At 47.4% G+C, this 18,773-nt stretch overlaps 1 protein-coding gene across 1 annotated transcript in view; it reads right to left on the bottom strand.

Annotated features, from left to right (window-relative positions):
* Window positions 1-18,624, bottom strand: part of Cul4a (cullin 4A) — a 40,482-nt gene extending 21,858 nt beyond the window's left edge. Inside the window, exons 1-8 of the mRNA XM_059244933.1 lie at window positions 18,354-18,624; window positions 17,944-18,059; window positions 9,513-9,616; window positions 4,050-4,119; window positions 2,634-2,707; window positions 1,919-2,081; window positions 1,383-1,472; window positions 557-639 (exon numbers count right to left, since the gene is read on the bottom strand). Coding sequence (XP_059100916.1) covers window positions 557-639; window positions 1,383-1,472; window positions 1,919-2,081; window positions 2,634-2,707; window positions 4,050-4,119; window positions 9,513-9,616; window positions 17,944-18,059; window positions 18,354-18,501 — 848 coding nt within the window. The 5' untranslated portion in view covers window positions 18,502-18,624. The remainder of the gene's footprint in view (window positions 1-556; window positions 640-1,382; window positions 1,473-1,918; window positions 2,082-2,633; window positions 2,708-4,049; window positions 4,120-9,512; window positions 9,617-17,943; window positions 18,060-18,353) is intronic.
* Window positions 18,625-18,773: the final 149 nt, after the last annotated feature.

Genomic DNA, 18,773 nt, shown 5'->3' with positions numbered 1-18,773 from the left:
ACATAACTAAAAGTAATGAAAATCAATCTTTAAAAAATAGAAAAGCTGCTAAGTGAAGGGTCTCACATCAGTGGAGATCTATCAGGTGAACAAAGTACTTAGGTGCTAAGGGGCCACTTTCCTTGACCAGCCACTCGTGAGAGTGTGTGGTAAGAATACAGTTTGTAATTGTTGAGCATGGGCAGACTATAAGCAAAGTATGGCCTTGTGAGCAGAATAGCCTAAGAGCACTGGGTTAATAACCAGAGGTACAAGGTATTTTCTTTCTTTCTTTTTTTTTTGGGGTGGGGGGCCCCCCGACAGTGCGTGCGTGCGTGCGTGCGTGCGTGCGTGCGTGCATGGGTGTAGCCCTGGCTGTCCTGTAACTTACTCTGTAGATCAGGCTGGCCTTGAACTCACAGAGATCCACCTGCATCTGCCTCCCGAGTGCTGGGATTAAAGGCATGCGCCACAGCTGCCACACCACCCCGCCACCCCCACCCCGGCTATTTCAATATGCAGCAAGAAAGTCTGCGGCCTGTGAGAAACTGAAATGTCATCCAGGGACAGTGCTTACTGTGTGCTGTGGTCTAAATAAGTGATCACTCGGTCTGCTTCCTCTTCTAGACGTTTACTCACATGGTTAAGATACTCTGGAACCTTCCAAAAAAAAAAAAAATTAACACATCAATGACAAAAGGACTTCTCACATTATTGATATTTTCCTCATAAAATAGAAAACGAGCAGTGAACACATTCAAGTCAAATATTAATAGATTACCAGGGGTGGGCAGGGTGGGAGGATGTGTGAGTGACAACTAGGAGGCTGGGGATCACCTCTAAAATTAGGGCCCAGGTTGCACTCACTGCTTACCACAAAGTGTTGGGGATCAGTGGGCCCACATGGGTAAGTGACTAGTATCTGGGTAGAAAGCCCAAAGCTTACTAGCAGCCACACATGAAGCTGTCCTGTCAGAGGTGATACCCTCTCTTGTAGCCAGAGGCTGCACACAGACGACAGCCGTCTGGGGCGAACAGTCCTCAGGGCCACTTGTTAACACTGCTGCAGCTAAATCCTGCTCTGGCAGGCTGGCCATCTTGTAAGGAGCAGGTTACTGTGTCTGCACTCAGGGCTCCCTTCAACTTGACGCCAGGGCCTAGGAAGCTGCTCAACAAGGTGGCGGATATTGCTATTACATTTGCATTATCACATGTATTATAGATTGCACATGTATTTCTGGGGGAGAATTCTGTACACAGATGAACAATTTTGATTCTTTTAATTATTTGTCTTTCATATTTAGGATTTACTCTTTATCCTTGCTTAGACATGCGCTCCTTTGCTACTCCAAACTACTTGGGGGGGGGGGGGGTTTAAAGCAAACGCAGTCGGCGCATCTCACCTCCCTGTCTTGCATCAGCCTCTGGCCTTCTGCAGCGTACAGACAGTTAGTCTCTTCCAAGAACTTCAGTTCAAACGAGTCTTTATACACCTAGGGAACGAGCAGTTACTGACGAACTCCATGCAGGAGCCTGCCTTCTCAAGCACTAAGAGCCCACTTTCTGGGTCAGCAGGCTGCAGCTTGTGGTCGTCATGTGCCACTGTTCTTGGAAAACTTTTCCTACTGGGCCAGAGCCCTATCTGCTCTCAACACTAATGCTTCTTTAGCCTTTGGTCATCACTAATTGGTTTTCCCTTTGTTTACGGTACATTTTCCATAGAAATTAGCATTTTATACAGCCATACGTAGTATCAATCAGTCTTTTCTTCTGTGGCTCCTTGTGTAGGGTGGTGTTAGCCTCAGGCATTCTCTCCTTAAGGACTAGACAACCACATTTTCAGCTCCTACTTTTGTGATCCTATTCCCCGCTTACATCTCTGATGCCGTGTTTTACTTTGGGGCAGACGGCCACCACACACTCAAGACCAAGGCCTCACCTGGAGATCTGAGAGCATGCTTAACAGACTCCGAAGCAGGCTCCTGTCCACAGCCTCACCGCTTCTCTCACGCCCAATGAGCAGCAGGATCCCATCAATGGTCTTACTCTGCACCATCCTGTCACTGACGATATGGTTCCTAAACAGCTCTAGGCCCATGTCCCTGACAGGTAGAAAGCAGAACAAGGCTTTAGTTCAGCCTTGGATGCTCCAGAAGCTTCACATGCACCAGCCAAAAACTGCTATTTGCTCATTATAGCCAGAGCCTTGAAAAGGGCTCTTAGGAATGTTTGTTTGGCCAGTCCAGGATGCCTGTGTCTCTACCCTAAATGAGGTTATTTCCTGGACAGGTCAAGCTGACCACCCTGAGGTGGTCATGAGATACCTCATGCTACACTGGCACCCAACAATCAAATTGCTTTTGTGTGAAGCTGCTATCTTTGACTCAAGGCTCACTATTCTTCTTGGGTGAGCCACAAAGATGTCAAGGCTATGGGAAGCTCTACTACATCTGCTCCCTCTGGAACCCTCCCTTTTTCCTGTACTGTCCCGGCAACCTCCTCTCTAGTCCACAGAAAACACACCTGAAACAACCCCGTTAACCCTACTTCCTCAGCTTGTAGCCCAGGAGTTTCCGGAAGGGCTTTGTGCAGTGAAGGTGCCACTCTAACAGAGAGAAGACAGCAGGGCTTGTCAGATGCAGGAGGGCACTCACCAGATAGAGGGTAGCATGGAGTTCTGGAGGACATAGGTGCGATCCAGAAACAGGAAGATGCTTCTGATCATGATCTGAAGACCAGAAAGGAGAGGCACTCACACACCTGTTCCCTCCTTCACATACCGACCACCTGAGATCCGACTTTTTGGGCCATCCTACACTAGCTGTCTTGAATGTAACAATCACTTCTTGATGGAAAACCCTCACACACCAAGTTTCTCATTTTTATACATTCAACTTTTTCTTCTGGTATTTTTAAGCCCAGACTGCAAGGATTTTAAAGCATTCAACCTCAAGGATCTTTGAAATTTAATTATCTCAGGTGGTTGGTGGTGTCACATGCCTTTAATCCCAGCACTCGGGAGGCAAGGCAGGCAGAGCTCTGTGAGTTCAAGGCCAACTTGGGCTACAGACAGAGTTCCAGAACAGTCAAGGCTATACAGAGAAACCCTGTCTGGAGGGGAGGGGAGGGGGGGACAGGGGAAAATTTAATTATTTCCCAACTCATGACACAATGATGCTTTTTGATGGCTCAGTACTAGTCTTTCTTGATTTCTTGAGATGGGGTTTCATGGCCTTAAACTCCTTATTTTCCTGTTTCTACTTCCTAAATGTGATTATAGGCACATAACAGAACCTCCATTCCCGGCTTAAATTTTCTAAGTCTTGCTACCCGTCTTGAGGCTTGGGCTCCAGAGCACACTCTGTTGCAAGGACAGTGATGTAAGCAGTGAGCTGTCCTCTGTCTTTGTTGGGGAAGCCCTGCATTTACCAGCTGGAACTGATTCCACCTTTGCTGAAACTGCTGACATTTGAAAACACCTTCCCTAATGGACATTCTTGTTTTTACATCCACACGGCTCAAAACGCTCATCATCTGCTCTTCATCCTTACAAAGCAAAGACTGAGTCTACTTCAAGAAGCCCCACCCACTATCTTCTCTCACAGGTCACCAACAGCTGGGCCACACAAAAACTCACACCTGGGAAGACAAGCTAGACACCACCACAGCCTAAGGTTTTGCCATTTAACTGCAGTGAGGGGCTGGAACTCAGGCCAAACTGCAATTAGACACCTGGAGCCTCCTGTGAGAACACAGGGAGCCTCCTCCTCCGTGTGTGTACACACCGACTGCTGACCTGGAGGTAGAGCTGGCCAGCACCCCTTCCTAGAAGTCTGAGGAAGCTCACCTCCCCACCCTACTTTACTACTCAATTGTGGTGAAGGGTCCCTGAGCTCAGGCCTGAAGTTGGTAGAAAGGCAGGTTAAGGTGGGTGTGAAGAAATCACTACATTCTGTCTAGAGCAGAGGCTTGTAAAGCCAAAGGACAAGTGAGCAGGTATGGGTGAAACAACTCAGGCATTAACAATAGTATTGATAGAGAATCAGGGCTGATGAAGGGCACAAACTTACCATTTGTCTGCAGTGATCTTGCCAGCATGTGTTAATCTTCTTCAGAAATAAAACGCTGTCTAGTGAGTCTGTGCAGACCTGCTAAGGAAGCTTCAAACATACCAGTCCATTCCAGTTTTGCAACTTTCACTTTAATCTCAGTACCCTTCCCTGCCAGATGCCCTTCTAGTAACACTGAAAGTATAACCATTTTACCATTCTATAGTGTACGTTACACTACAGTCAGAACACTTGTGAAAACCTAATCCCAAGGCCACAGTACCCAGAGGTAGAAAGACACCCTGGAGAGCTGTGTCATCCTATCTACAAAGCAGGCAGCTTTTACCAGGTGGAGTCTACTAGGCTAGGGCCCGGGTCTTGGACTTCCAGCCTCCAGGTGGCGGCTTATAAGCCCGTTTACAAATGGACTGACAGAGACCTGCAGTTCCCAAAGCATGAGTGGATTCCTAGCCTCTGCCCACTGCCAGCTCCTTTCCTTTGGTAGTAACCTACCTGACTCATCCTACCCCTTGGATCTGTCTCACTGCTTCGCCTTGGCTTCCACTCTCTCCTCTCCTCTCTGCAGTTACTTTCCACTGCTGCCAGCTGACACCAATAACCAGGCATGAGTGCTTCAGCTGGGTGGTCGGATTTCACCCACTAAGGGCCACGATGGACCTTCTAGAACTGGGGTCTGGTGGGCCCGAGTATCCCACAGTCAAAAGTGTATATAAAAGTATATAGACAGGCAGTGGTGGCACACGCACTTTAATCGCAGCACTCAGGAGGGAGAGGCAGGTGGATCTCTGTGAGTTCGAGGCCAGCCTGGTCTACAGAGAGAGTTCGCAGACAGCCAGGGCTACACATGGAAACCCTGTCTCAAGAAGAAGAAATGCTGTGTCTGGGCTGGAGAGATGGCTCAGAGGTTAAGTGTACTGCCTGTTTTTTCCAGAGGTCCTGAGTTCAATTCCAAGAAACCACATGGTGGCTCACAACCATCTATAATGAGATCTGGTGCCTTCTTCTGGCATGCATGCAGAGTACTGTATACATAATAAATATGTATTTTAAAAAAAGTGTATAGCAGGGAGCTGGCAACTCTGCCTCAGCATCCTCAGAGCTGAGATTACAGGCATGTGCCTCTGTGTGTGTGCGTGTGTGTACTTTTTTTTTGAGACAAGGTCTCACTATGTACTCTGGCTGGCCTGGAACTTGCTATTAGGATAATCTATAATTTTACGTATGTATTATGTATGAATGTGTACATGCGTGTAGTGCCCAGAGAAAGCAGAAAGGGGCATCAGATCTGGAACTGGAGTTATGGATAGTTGTGAGACACCATGTGGGTTCTGGGAACTAAACCTCAATCCTCTGCAAAAGGAGCAAGTGCTCCTAACTGCTGAGCCATCTCTCCAGCCCCACTTATTTTTTTTAATTTTTAGATTTCCCCCAATGACTGAATTTGTGTGTGTGTGTGTGTGTGTGTGTGTGTGTGTGTGTGTGCTGGTGCCAGCACCCATGGCAGCCAGAGGTGTCACATCACCTGGAGCTTAAGTGAGCTGCCCGACGTAGGTCCTGGGAATTAAACTTGAGTCCTTGACAAGAGCAGCGTGTGCTTTTACCAATGAGCCACCTCTCTAGCTCCTAGGATATTCTTTTTAAGAAATGTGCAAAATACAGCTTTTAAAGAGAGATACCCAAGTGTGGGTTTCTGGAGAAGGATTTTCTTGCCCATTCTCATTGGATTCCTGAGCTCCCTAATATAGAAAAGGCAGTCCACGCAGGTGGGAAGCACCAGGTGTCTGTCCTGTGCTTCAGTCCTGTCTGCTGCTTGCTAGCACGTGGCACCATCCATGTCAATAAGTTCAAGTGCGGCAGGCCACCCACCTCGGCTCACACAGCGTGCCCAGATGGAGGAAAAACTTGGTAAGTGTGCCACAGTCAGGGCAGAGAAGCCCTGATCTTCAGTCAGTCAAGGGCAGGTGGGAGAGGCAGGTGATGCTGGCCCAGCCTTAGGAGGGGAAGAGAATGCTCAGGGAGATAGTGAGGCCATAGGCACATCTGTGCAGGTGACCATAAACACAGCAGGCCAGACCAAAGGTCCAGTTTCTCGCCTCCTAAGTCTCAGGAAGCATATTCACAAGTTTAGACAGTCAGAGGAAAGGTTTGTCAGCACATTACCCTGGGAGAATGCTTCTATGATGGTAAAATATGTCAGACCACTATTTGTGCAAAGCAAGACAAAGGTTGGCCACAGGACATTCAGCAGGTTGAGAGACGCCACAAGCGTGATGACAGAGCTGCAAAGTTCCTATTGCCTTCACGTTGGCCAGCTGGAGCTGTGTGGCAGTGAGCCTGCATGGGCCTTTAAGATTAAACCGGAGTTACACTGACACTGGTCCATCTGAGGCTACCTGGAAGCTCAAGAGTCACCAATAACCATGGAGTAGTTGTACCTGACCCTGTATCTCTAAGATGTAAGGGTCCAATATCAATGTTCTCTAATAAAAGAGTTCTGTTAAGTAACTTACACAGGTCTCCAGATCAATCATTTTCTGATATTTCCCATGGAAAAAAGTACCAAATAGTACTTAGTACCACAGAGCATGGTGTTTACCAAGATCCTGTGCATCCTGCTAGAGTTCGGTCAATTCTAGGATGCAAGGCTCACAGCATCCCCAGTGCCAGTAATTCTAGGCAATGAGATGCACAGGCGCCAGAGGGTCTGTTGTGGCTTCTGCTGAGGCAGCTTTCTGGTGGCCACTCTTGTCTCCTTTCAATCCCTACAAAGGACTTGCACCACAAAAGGGAAGTACACCCTTCATGGTACAATAAAAACCCAACAGCAAGAATGCTTAGGACAGACCATAAGAACTGCCAATCACAAAGACCATTTAAAGGAAAGCAAAACTCTATAGTGTATATTGGGCTGGAAGAGTGACAGGCCAGTAGTGACCTATACTCTAGAGGGTGTCCACTGTTATCCACGGCACTGCTACACTCATTCAAATCACTGGCTGCTTGGCTTCAGCATCTCAATCAGGTAGAGAAAAATCATCTAATATTGATCTATTTAATTACCATTCTCCCCATGTAGCAATACACCTGGCCAAAACTGTGCACTGCTTGACCCTCAGCACAGCACAAGGCCAGTCACACTTCAGGTCACGGTGAGCTTTCCTTCTTTGGCTTTTCTCTTCTGGAAGCCTGTGGCAGCAACTGATTCCTGCCTATGGGCTGGCTCTTCTCACTCTGCCTGCCATGCTTCTGCACAGGCCATCCAATAGCACCATCTCCTCTGTGGGCCTCCTGGCCCCTCGGCACTTCCCTCCTCAGGCCGGTGGGCTAGCCTTCCTTTATGTCCAGAGGTGCACATGGCCTTTTGTTACACAAATGCCTATGTCTGTTACCTCCGTTAGAGGGAGGGACTCCCAGTGCTATTTCCAGGACCTAGTTTGATGTCTGGCAGCACAAACAGCTACTTTGGAAATGTGTTGGCTGGAGAAGGTTCTAGACTATGCCATCATTCTGCCCAAGAGATCATATAACAACTTGATTGAGCTTTTGCTTAGAAACCTGTAAGTCATCTCAGTGACTTGTACAGCTTAAAGTGCAATTCCTTGATGGCATATCCAGAATCAAATGCAGTCTGTAACCTGGACTGCACACCAGACTCTGCAGTTAAGAACACACTGAGCACTCCCCCATGTTCACTGTCTGGTTCCATCCCACTGTCCTTCAAGACCAATTTGGTGTCTGTCCTTCAATTCAGTGGTATCCTCCTCACCCACCAGGCCCTGGTGGGGGCTCTGCCTGGTTTTGTTCTGCTGCATGTGTCTGGGGTCAAGACATGTTGTCACTAAGGAATCTAATGTGTTAGTGCCTCTTTCCTCCTGTAAAACAAACCATTACTCTTATAATCCTGGTTTGTTAACAAGAAACAGCGTACTTCCCCAGCTCTACCCTAGGGCTCGGATTCCGTGGAGGATGGAAATCAGGCACACAGTCACTTTTCTATAATCCACGATCAAGACACTGAGTTGGAAACAGAGGCTTACTAAATACGTGACCACTTTGGTCAACCCCCAGAGTGGGATTAATTTGCAGGAAGATAATTAAAGCAGGTAATCAAGAAGTGGTTTCCAGGCAAGTGGGATTAGAGCAAAACACTATGAGCTGACCCTGATGGGCACTGGAGTCCTAGAACATGACATCTAGTGTCACTCTCAGCCCAGATGCCAGGCTCCTCCAGGACTCTGAATGGGGCAGAAGCTCTACCTGCCTCACAGATATCTCCCGAGGTAAGAGTGCATGCTGGCAGACTCCTCTAGGGTATGTGGTCACCATGATTTTGTACAATCTTGCAGTCGTTAGTTCAGAACACTTGTCAGAATAGAGAGGCATCCTGATAGAAGCCCACATAGCAGAAACCTAGACCATAAAGGCCTCAACGTCCAGCAACACTGCCTGCCTGGTGCTCAGCATTAACAGGCTCTGTACAGCTGGTAAGACCACGTTCCCTTTGATGAAAGCCACAGGAAGAAAAAAGATTTCCTGAACCAGGAGAAAATCTTGAATAGGCAGGTTCTGGGATTTGTTTTATACATGAAAGCATGGAGCCAAAGAAGTCAGCATGGGTTTTACACACTATATTTGTGTCCTAAAACTGGCAATGGGTTTGGGGACCAGCCTGAGGCCAGGTCCTACAGATGTCCTTGTGGGCATGAGTCACAGGATGACATGGCAGCAAATCCTAAGCTGCCCTCTGCCCAGTGCTGTGCACAGCACATGCCTGAATAATTCCCTTCCTCAGCTGAACACCGTAGCCACCACTCCTTTGTCTGGTTCCGTCCTGGGAGGTACAGTCTCAGACCAGACAGGCAGGTTCTCCTGCATGCCCACAATAGCACACAATCCACCAGGAGAAACTGGATGCAGCAAGGATCCAAGCATAGTCCTCGGGTGAAGCCGGATCCATGGTCAGATGGTAAGTAGGGACCAGGAAAGACCCACCGTTTAGATGAGATAGCCTTCCTGACACCCTGACTTGGGCCTGTGAGACAATGAGCAGAGAAACTATGGGGCTGTACCCTGATTCCTGACAGACACAACCCCCCCAAAAAAACTGGGTATATTTGAAGCAGCCACATTTGTGGGGATTTGTTCCATATTATAGAAAATGAATACAGATGGTTTTTATTAAAGGACAGAACTTAAATTTTAAGGCATTTTCAGAAATTTTCCTAAATACTCCAACTAGATGCATAAGTGGAGGTTGTTTACCCTCATTCATATCAGTAATTTAGAAGTTATAAATTTCACTTAGAAATCTAATACAATGAGTTATAAACAAACATAGGCCCTTTGTTCTATAAGAGAGGATTTAAAGCTTATTCCTTTAGTATTAAGGACATTCATTAGTTCTTTATCCCATTTGAAAAAGATCTGTGCAATAAACAGAAAAGCAAAGCAAAGAAAGGATATTCTCTGAACGGAAGGATCTGGGCCTGGACGTGGTCTTCACAGACCTGGCGCAGCTGCTTGTAGAGCGTCGGGGAGACTTTGTGAGAACAAAGGTTTTCCACAGCCTACAACAAAGAGAAAGGTGACTGTCACCAGAGTCCAAGCTCTCCAGCCCGCAGTGCTGATGCCACATGGGTCTTCAGGGCCTGCGAGCGAGCGAGCCCGGGACTATGGCGCTGACAGCACTGGGTGCAGCGCAGTGAGGGCAATGGCCAACAATAAGGGCTCAGACCGACGGTGCGCTACACCTGCCGTCCCGAGGACGTGGGGGCCTGGCACCTCACGTCTCAGCTTCGCCCTAGCTCAACGGTTTCTCTATCAGGCTGCAAAACAGTACTAGGACTCTAGAGCAGGTTTGGATCTTGTGGCCATTTTCTGATTCTCTAGGCTGAGGTGGGACACACATTTATTATCTTGAGAATGACCATGAGAAACCAGGGCAGTGATGGGAGGGAGCAGAACTCTTGCTCAAGCACGGCAGGGACTCCACCTGTAGTGAGTGGAAGTTGCAAGAACTGATTCCTGAGTGATACAGGCCAAGCTATGATGACCCGTGTTTACTTACTGACTGATTGATGTAGAATTCATTGGTTTTTGTCTTAATGAAAAGACAACTTTTGTTTTGAGACAGGGTTTCTCTGTGTATCCCTGGCTGCCCTGGATCTCACTCTGTAGACCAGGCTGGCCTTAAACTCACAGAGATCCAACTGCCTCTGCCTCCTGAGAGCTGGGATTAAAGGCGTGTGCCACCACTGCCTGGTGAAAAAACAACTTTTGAAGCAGAAAAAACATTAAATATTTCTACCGACTAAAAGTATATTCTCACTAGTCCTAATTAAACCTCTCAAATCTCATTCAAGTGTGAAGTATAAACAGAAATGTTTTCTACTATAATACTTTAGAACCATTTAAAAAAGTGTGAGGATAGAGAAAATGGAGGAACTTTCCACCAGTTCCCTTTCCTCAAAGTGGCTCCACATCTTATAGTAGAGGTTCTGCCTCAGTCCACATTTACAAGTACAAAGTCATTTTTTATCCATGTGCATGCCTTCATACTTCTATTTTGTGAAAATCGTGTGTGTGTGTGTGTGTGTGTGTGTGTGTGTGTGTGTGTGTGTAATACTGTCCCTCATAAAACAACAATTTGTAAGGACCATTTTCTCTTTCCTTCTGAGACAGTCCCACTATGTAGCCCTGGCTGTCTTGGAACTTGTCTGTAGACCAGGCTGGCCTCGAACTCACAGAGCTCCTCCTGCCTCTGCCTCCCGAGTGCACCAGCAGTCCCAGCAGATGAGCATTTTCTGAGCGCGGACTCCTGAGCTGGAGTCAGTAATCCTCAAACCACTTTCCCTAGCTGTGACGTGTTATCACTGTCACTCACTACTGACATGAAACACACTAAGACTTGTTTGTTTTGAATAGTAAGATTCCTCAAGGCAGGCGGCACCCGCAGGCAATGGAGACTTGTTGTAAGCCTCAGTACAAGTGTGTGCCACCATACCTGTTTTTGAGACTGTTTCTAAACTGACCCTTGATGTAAGAAGGCTCAAGTCAGGCTAAGACAGTGTGCTGTGGGCATTTAAGAGTCACCTCAGAGAAGCAAGATTTAGTCCAACAACCAAAGGTGGGATGTGGCAGGTTTTGGATTTTGCTTGTACCAGTTCACAGCTGTTCCTCATATCAACTCATTCCTAAAAAATTCTTGCTCATATATCCCCAAGGGTCACTCACTCCTCACAGCAGACTATTTTGTGACCAACAGACTGTGCTGGGGCCATAGCATTGAGTGCTGACAAGCATGTGCTGTGGTGTCCAACACTGTCCGTTTGCTTTCTTAAATCTCACCTGCATGTATTTACTGCTACTGAAAGTGTTTCCTATGGCCCTGTCTAGTCACCTCACTGGGAGAACACAAAATGAAATGAGGACTGCACGCAGCTGTAGGCCAGGACTCTGCTGGTGCTCAATAAATTCAAGTTCACGCAGATTCTTGGACTGGAGCTGAAGTCACAGAAAACAGGAGCAAGAAATCGTGGACCGTGTCACTAGATTCACATACAAAAAGGACACAAAGGCAAACAAGCCTCAGGATCTGCCACACATGCCTAGTTACTCCTGGACCCAGTCACTACAAAGAGACACACTGGTGTGGCAGGGTGGGGTGCAGCATGGTCCTGAGCTCACAGAAGACCAGCAAGGCATGCTGCCCAGACCCAGCACGTCAAGACTGGTGCAACTTTCTGTGGATACAGACTTGCTGTCTTCCTACCTCTCCTCCTCACCCCTCATCCCATCTGGAGTAGTACTGGGATACCAGACCCCTCTAAGTACCCACCTGAAAGAAATAAATGACAATGTAGAACGAAATCAGGACTCAAATGCAGGCAACAGGAAACTCAGAAGCCTTTCAGGGGACATGCATCTACCACTGTCTTTCAAATCGAATGCTCACTCTCAAGAAGACTGAGGAAAGAGCTAAACACACACAACCACTGAGTACTTGCACGGCTGTGAGACTAGTGCAGTTTCTGGTAGGCCAGGCAAGTCAGAGAGGGTATATTCTCTGCTTCTGTATTGAATTTACTCTCTACTATCATGTGACTTCCTCAAAGTAGTCATGGAGCAATATTGATCTGTGGCGGGATATTTGATTGCATGGTGATACCCTGAGATTGTGTTAATAAAGTTAACCTTGAATCAGGGGGCATAGCCAGTGACTAGTTGACAGAATCAGTCATAGAGTATACAGAGGACCCAGGATATGGATAGAGAGGCACAGGAAGGAATAGAGAGGGTCTTGGGAGATTCGTGGGCTTTTGGACATCCTTTTTGGCCTAGGAAGTATGGAGCAAAGGTCAGCTGGTCACTCCTCTGCCACTTCTTGTTCTATCAGGTATCGTGGATACAGCATGACTCTGGATACAGCAATGCTCTGGTCTGGCCACCCCATCCTAAAAGCAAGACTTAAAAAGACCAGATAGTCTCCAAATAATTTAACTATACAGTAATACAAAAATATTTGGCATACCAGTTAGAATTTATAATATTGACCATCCAATCAAAGATTATCAGATTCTCCTTAATGGGGAAGGGGATCAACCAGAACCAAGAACACAGAGTTAACAGGTCAGGACAAAACAACAGTCATCTAAAAGATTCCATGTGTCCAAAGATGAAGCAGAGCTTCAGAAGCCTTCAAAATGACCCCAACTGCACCCCTAGGAAGAAGACCAAGTGGGAGGGGAGCTCACATCAGTGGCAGCAGTAGCAGATGAGGCATTAGACTCTGAAGACAAGAGGGATGGTAGTCTCAGGGGAACTTGGGACAGACAATCATTATGCACTTAAAATCTTTCCATGAAGAAACCAAGACTGAGCTGGAGATAGCTCAGCAGTTAGAAGTTGCTCCTTTAGAGAACCCAGGTTTGGCACCCAGCACCCACATGGCAATTCACAACTGTCTGTAACCCCAGTTGTAGGAGATTTGACACCTTCCATCCTGTGGGCACTAGATATGGAATGTGGTACACAGATACGCATGCAGGAAAAACATCCACACACATTAAATAATATAATGATAATGAAAACCAAAATGGCTCCACTAGGGAATCCCCTCAAACATTTAAGAAAGAAATGACATCAACTGTATACAAGGAAGAAAGAAGCATTTCAAACTCATAAGGCTAACATGACTTTGACACGCAAACTGATCAAAGATATAGAAAGGAAAGAATACATTAAGACAATATTAACAAAACATTAACAACTCAAGCTAATACATAAAACAGGCACAGTGACAGATGCTTCAATTCCAGCAGCACTCAGGAGGCAGAGGCAGGTGGATTTCTATGATTTTGAGGATAGCCTTGTCTACATAGTGAGTAGCCAGCTGAGGCTACATAGTGAGACCATGTCTCAGAAAAAAAAAAAAAAAAGTACATTTCAGCAAAGTATGATATAGCCTAAGCACACAAGACTATCTTTATACTTAAAAGAGGAAAAAAAAATTAACGAATATAATCGACAAACCAAGACACAAAACCAACTGATCCCTCACCAGCTGCAGAAGCATGCTTTCATTAAACCAGGAGCAGAAAGGCACCTCCTACATGGTAGCATTGCACTCAGCAGTGGTAAAATACAAGGGTCCCGAGACCTGGCAGACAAGTGGCCTGCTTTCTTACTTCTAACCACTGTCCCGGAGGCTCCTGCCCGTACAGCAAGACAAGGCAAAGAAATAACAGGCCCAACATTGAGACGGGAAAAAGCTTTCTAGTTAGACACGACCCTCTGGGCAGAAGACCCAGTGGGGTCTATGGAAAATCTCGAAGCAGACAAGGCTGGCAAGTTAGAAGGACAGCTTCAACACATAAAAACAACAGTGTTTCTATATAAGTGAGAATCACAAATCAGAAATAAGATAAGGCAAACATTCCACAAAAGGTTTGTAACATCTGTAAGCTGAAACAAGAAACACTGCTGAGACACAGTTAAAGAGACCAAACAGAGTGCTATCTATCTTCAAGGCTGAGTCAGTTCTCTCTAAACAATCTAATGGAGTCACCATAATCTCACTCAAAACCTTAGCTGACTTCCTGGAAGAAGTCAGAAAACAGACTCTAAGATTCCTACAGGAATACAAAGGACCGAGACTGCTGAAACAACTGTGGAGAGACACAAGGCTGGAGGCCGACCCTTCCTGACTTAATACCCGTTACACCACTCCTAGACGGACAGCTCTCTCTCTTTGAGAAAGGCAGTTGGACAACAGTGTGCCCAGCACCCGGACAAGTACAGGGAAAACACTGCATTTAGATCTGTATCTCACAATACACACAGAAGTCCACAAGGTATAGATCACAGATCTAAATGCAAAACTTTCAACTCTAAATGTCTACAAGGGAAATACAAGAGCTTAGATCAGGACAAAGATCTGTTTGTTTTGTTGAGACAGGGTCTCATGTAACTGGCCTAGAGCTGGCTAGTAAAAGGCTGGCCTTGAATTCCTCAATCTCCTATGCCTGCCGAGTGCTGGGATTACAGGAGTGTGTTACTATTCCCAACTATGGCAAAAATTTCTTATTTTTTTAGGCAAATACTAAAAGCACAACCTTAAAGAACTGCTGATACATTGGACTTCAAAATGTAAATCACTATTCTTCAAAGGACATAGATCAGTTAAGGGGTAAGTTACAGACTAGAAGAAAATATTTGCAACTTGTATCTGGAAGAATACATATTAAATCCACACATTCAATAATAGGAAAATAATCTAAGAAAATGAAGCTGGACATACTGGCTTATGTCTATAATCTTAGAACTTGGGAGGCTGAAGCAGGAGGGCTGTAAGTTTGTAGCCAGAGTGGGCTACATAGAGAGATAAAAGAGGGAGGAGAGGAGGGAAGGGGAGGGGAGGGGAGGGGAGGAGAGGGGAGGAGGGGAGGCAGGCAAGGAGACCAAAGGTTTGAATAGTTAACTTCATCAAAAAGGTTACAGAATAGCAATAAATGTATGATTAGATGCCTAATATCAGTAGGGACTGTAAACTAAACCACATGTAAAGCTGACAGCACCAAATGCTGGTGAGAATGTGGAGCAAACAGACCCCCATACCACCAGCAGAGTGCAAAATGGTACAGCCACTTAGAAAAGCAGGCCGTTTCTTATGAAATTAAGCACAGGTCTTCTGTAATACCTCTGAGATAGCTTCCTGAGAGGAATGAGAACACATCCCCACTCAAGATGTATTCAATGTTCATTGCAGCTTTGTTCATAGCAATGTTTCCCACTGGACACCCAAACATCCTCCACCTGATGAATACACCAATTGTACTATATCCACATTACTCATTAATAATGTGATGTAATTCTATTTCAAGTAAAAACATGTAAAAAAATTAAAAAAAAATACACCAAACTGCTAAACACTATTCTAAGTAAAAGCCAGATGACAAAAGATGGCAAATGCATGATTCCTTTTAGATAGACAGCACAGAGTAACTGGAAACAGCAATAGCTGTCAGGGTAGGAGACAGGAAAAGATGGTGGGAAGGGGCTGCAGTTCTTCATAGGTGATGTAAACGGTCTGTATTTTCATGGGGTGGGCGCAGCAAAACAATGCATATTAGGCCATTAAAATCTACTGTAACAAGTATGTTAAGGTAAATCTGTAACCCCCACAAGAGGATTACCTTGAGTTTGGGGCAGCCTGGGCTACACAATGAAACTCTTTTTTTTTTTTTTTGGTTTTTCGAGACAGGGTTTCTCTGTGTAGGTTTGCGCCTTTCCTGGAACTCACTTGGTAGCCCAGGCTGGCCTCGAACTCACAGAGATCCGCCTGGCTCTGCCTCCCGAGTGCTGGGATTAAAGGCGTGCGCCACCACCGCCCGGCACAATGAAACTCTTAAAAATAAAACTAGCTAACTCCCCCTCCCCCTAAAAAAAAATCTACTGGAGTACAAGTTATATATAAATTATACTTCAAGAAAGCTGGTTAAAAAAACAATCAGGGGTGTAGTGGCACATTCAACCATGTGGTTAGCTTGAGGCAGGAGGATCGCTGTAAGTTACAGGCCAGGCTGGAATATATAGCAAGTAACTAAGTCAGCCAGCAAGACTCTGTAGCAAGACTCTTATTCACAAAGGGAGTTGGGTAGAGACCTGGAGAGATGGCTTAGTGGTAAAGAGTACATGAGGACTTGAGATTGGTTCCCAGTACCTATGGCTCACAACCACCTAACTCAGGCTCCAGAGCGGTCCAACACTTCTGGCCTCCAGCTCCCGATTCCCATTCATACCCACCCACAGGCCACACTTAAAATAATAAAGGCAAATCTTCAGGGAGGGCCAGGCAGTGGTGCACACCTTTAATCCCAGCACTCAGGAGGCAGAGGCAGGAGGATCTCTGAATTTCAGGCCACTTGATCTACATAGTGAGTTCCAGACCAGCCTACAGTGAGACCCTATCTAAACAAAATAAAAACAAAACCTTAGAAGAAAAAAACCCGTCGGGTGGTGGTGGCTCACGCCTTTAAGCCCAGTCAGGCGGATCTCTGTGAGTTCGAGGCCAGCCTGGGCTACAGAGCGAGATCCAGGACAGATAACAAAATTACACGGAGAAACCCTGTCTCCAAAAACCAAAATAAATAAATAAATAAATAAATAAATCCCTCCCTCAATACACAATCAATTTATACACTTAAGACAAAGAACAGATACATGTACACCAATCTATCACCCAAAATGCTTGGAAAAAGTGTTACGAATTAGATTTTTTCCCCTCTGGATTTGATACATGAATATGCATAATGATGTATTTGGGGGATGGGACTCAAGTCTAAGCACAAAATTAATTCAAATTTCACATACCTTAAACACAATTTGAAGGTCTATTTTTACTTATCATTATGTGTGTGCATGGGGCGTCTGTGTGGGTTCCTGTGACAGGGCTAGAGTCTGGAGGTCAGAGGACACCTGCAGTCAGTTTCCTCCCATCTTTTCAAGGGGCCTGAGGTTTGAACACTGGCTGCAAAGCTTGTTCTGCAAGAGCTTTGACCCACGGAGCCATCCCACTGGCCCTAGCTTCAGGAACTGTATACACCAGTTTTAGCACACACTGTGTTCCCACCGAGGCCCGTCAGAAGAGGTCAAGTGTGCGCTGAGAGTTTTGGATTGGGAGTGCTCAATCTGTAACAATTTCCTTTGGGTACCATTGTTTATTCTTCTTTTCGTACTTTCTATAACTTGTAATACATTCACTTTGTAACCAGGATAAAACAAACCGGTAAGATCACGACTTCAATGTAATTAATTATATGCTTCATCATCACCTAAAATAGACTATTTGGCGAACATTGTTGTATAAAACCATGGCAGAAGTCTGCTTGAAACAGCAAAATGTACTTCTGATGATTTTTTTTCTGCTGTGGACACTGACCACCTTTAGGTGAAAACTACCCAAATCCGTCTGCAAACCTCATATGCAACAATTAAACAACAAAACAGTGTGTGTGTATGTGTGTGTTTGGGGGCGAGGGGCACGACACAGGGACCCTACTAGCAAGTGGAGCCGTACTGAATTTTATGTGTAACTATCTGGCATTCTGGTAACACTGGAAGACTGCCCTGTGGCTCTCAGCCCCCAACACCTCCTTTCTTCTGGTGATGGGAAAACTTACACCTCCTAAGCAGCCTGATGTAAGCCTCAACACACAGCACTAATCCAGGGCGGCGATCCACAGAAACACCTGCTGACCGAGGGCTTCGCGGCTTCCGCTAGGGAAGGAAGGCTCGGGCCGCAGCGTTTCCCCCGGCAGGCCTCCCTAGCGTCGGCGACCGTGGCTGCGGGAGGAGGAAAACAGCCAGGTGCTCGCAGGCCCTCGCCGCCGCTCACCTGGTACAGCTCCTCCAGGTTGTACCTGATGGATGTGCTGCTCTGGATGGCCTTGACCGCTTCGTGAAGCTTCCGCCACGTGTCCTGAGTGTAGTTGTCAGGCAGCCGCGGCCTGTCTGTGGGGAGAGAGGGTCAACGGCCGCGCGGGGACAAGACAGGCCGGGGCACCGAGGCAGGGCCCGGCAGGGCCAGCCGGGAGGTGCGGGATCGGGGCCAGCTGGGGCGCGGGGACGTGGCGGAGCAGGAGGTGCCGGGGACCAGTCAGGCTGGAGCGCCGGAACAGGGCAGTGCGGGAACAAGGCGGGCTGGGGCGCGGGGACAGGGCCGGCTGGGCAAGCCCCAGGAGGCCCTGTCCGAGCGCGCGACCTGCCGGCCGGATCCCCGTTCGCTCCTCGCCGGAGCGCACCCACCTCGGAAGTTCTTGATGACCAGCTTCCTGGAGCCGCCCGCGCCCCCCGGCTTGGCAGGGCCGCCGGTCAACGTCGCGGGCTTGGTGAGGCCGTTGGTGCGGCCCATGAGAGCCGAGACGCTGCCCTTCCGCGGGCCCTCGTCCGCCATGGCTGGGCCGGACGCCGCCCCGCCCCGCGCCGCCCGGCTCCTCCTCCTGCCCTGCGCCCCGGCCGTGCGCGTCCGGCTCCTCCTCCTCCTCCTGCCGGGCTCCGCCCTTGGGCGCTCGGCTCCTCCTCCTCCTGCTCCGCGCGCCCGGGGCCCAACGGCCGCGGCGCGCACCGGAACGATCCGGCTCCGGCGCGCGGACTCCGCCCAGCGAGGGCTCGGGGACCCGCGGGCGTTCTACGACGAACGCTCGCGAGAGGGCGCCGTGGTTTCCC

The sequence above is a fragment of the Peromyscus eremicus genome, chromosome 17, assembly GCF_949786415.1.
Source record: "Peromyscus eremicus chromosome 17, PerEre_H2_v1, whole genome shotgun sequence".
Taxonomy (NCBI): domain Eukaryota; kingdom Metazoa; phylum Chordata; class Mammalia; order Rodentia; family Cricetidae; genus Peromyscus; species Peromyscus eremicus.
Note: the sequence above shows the minus strand (reverse complement) of the source record. Positions and strands in the feature narration are given on the sequence as shown.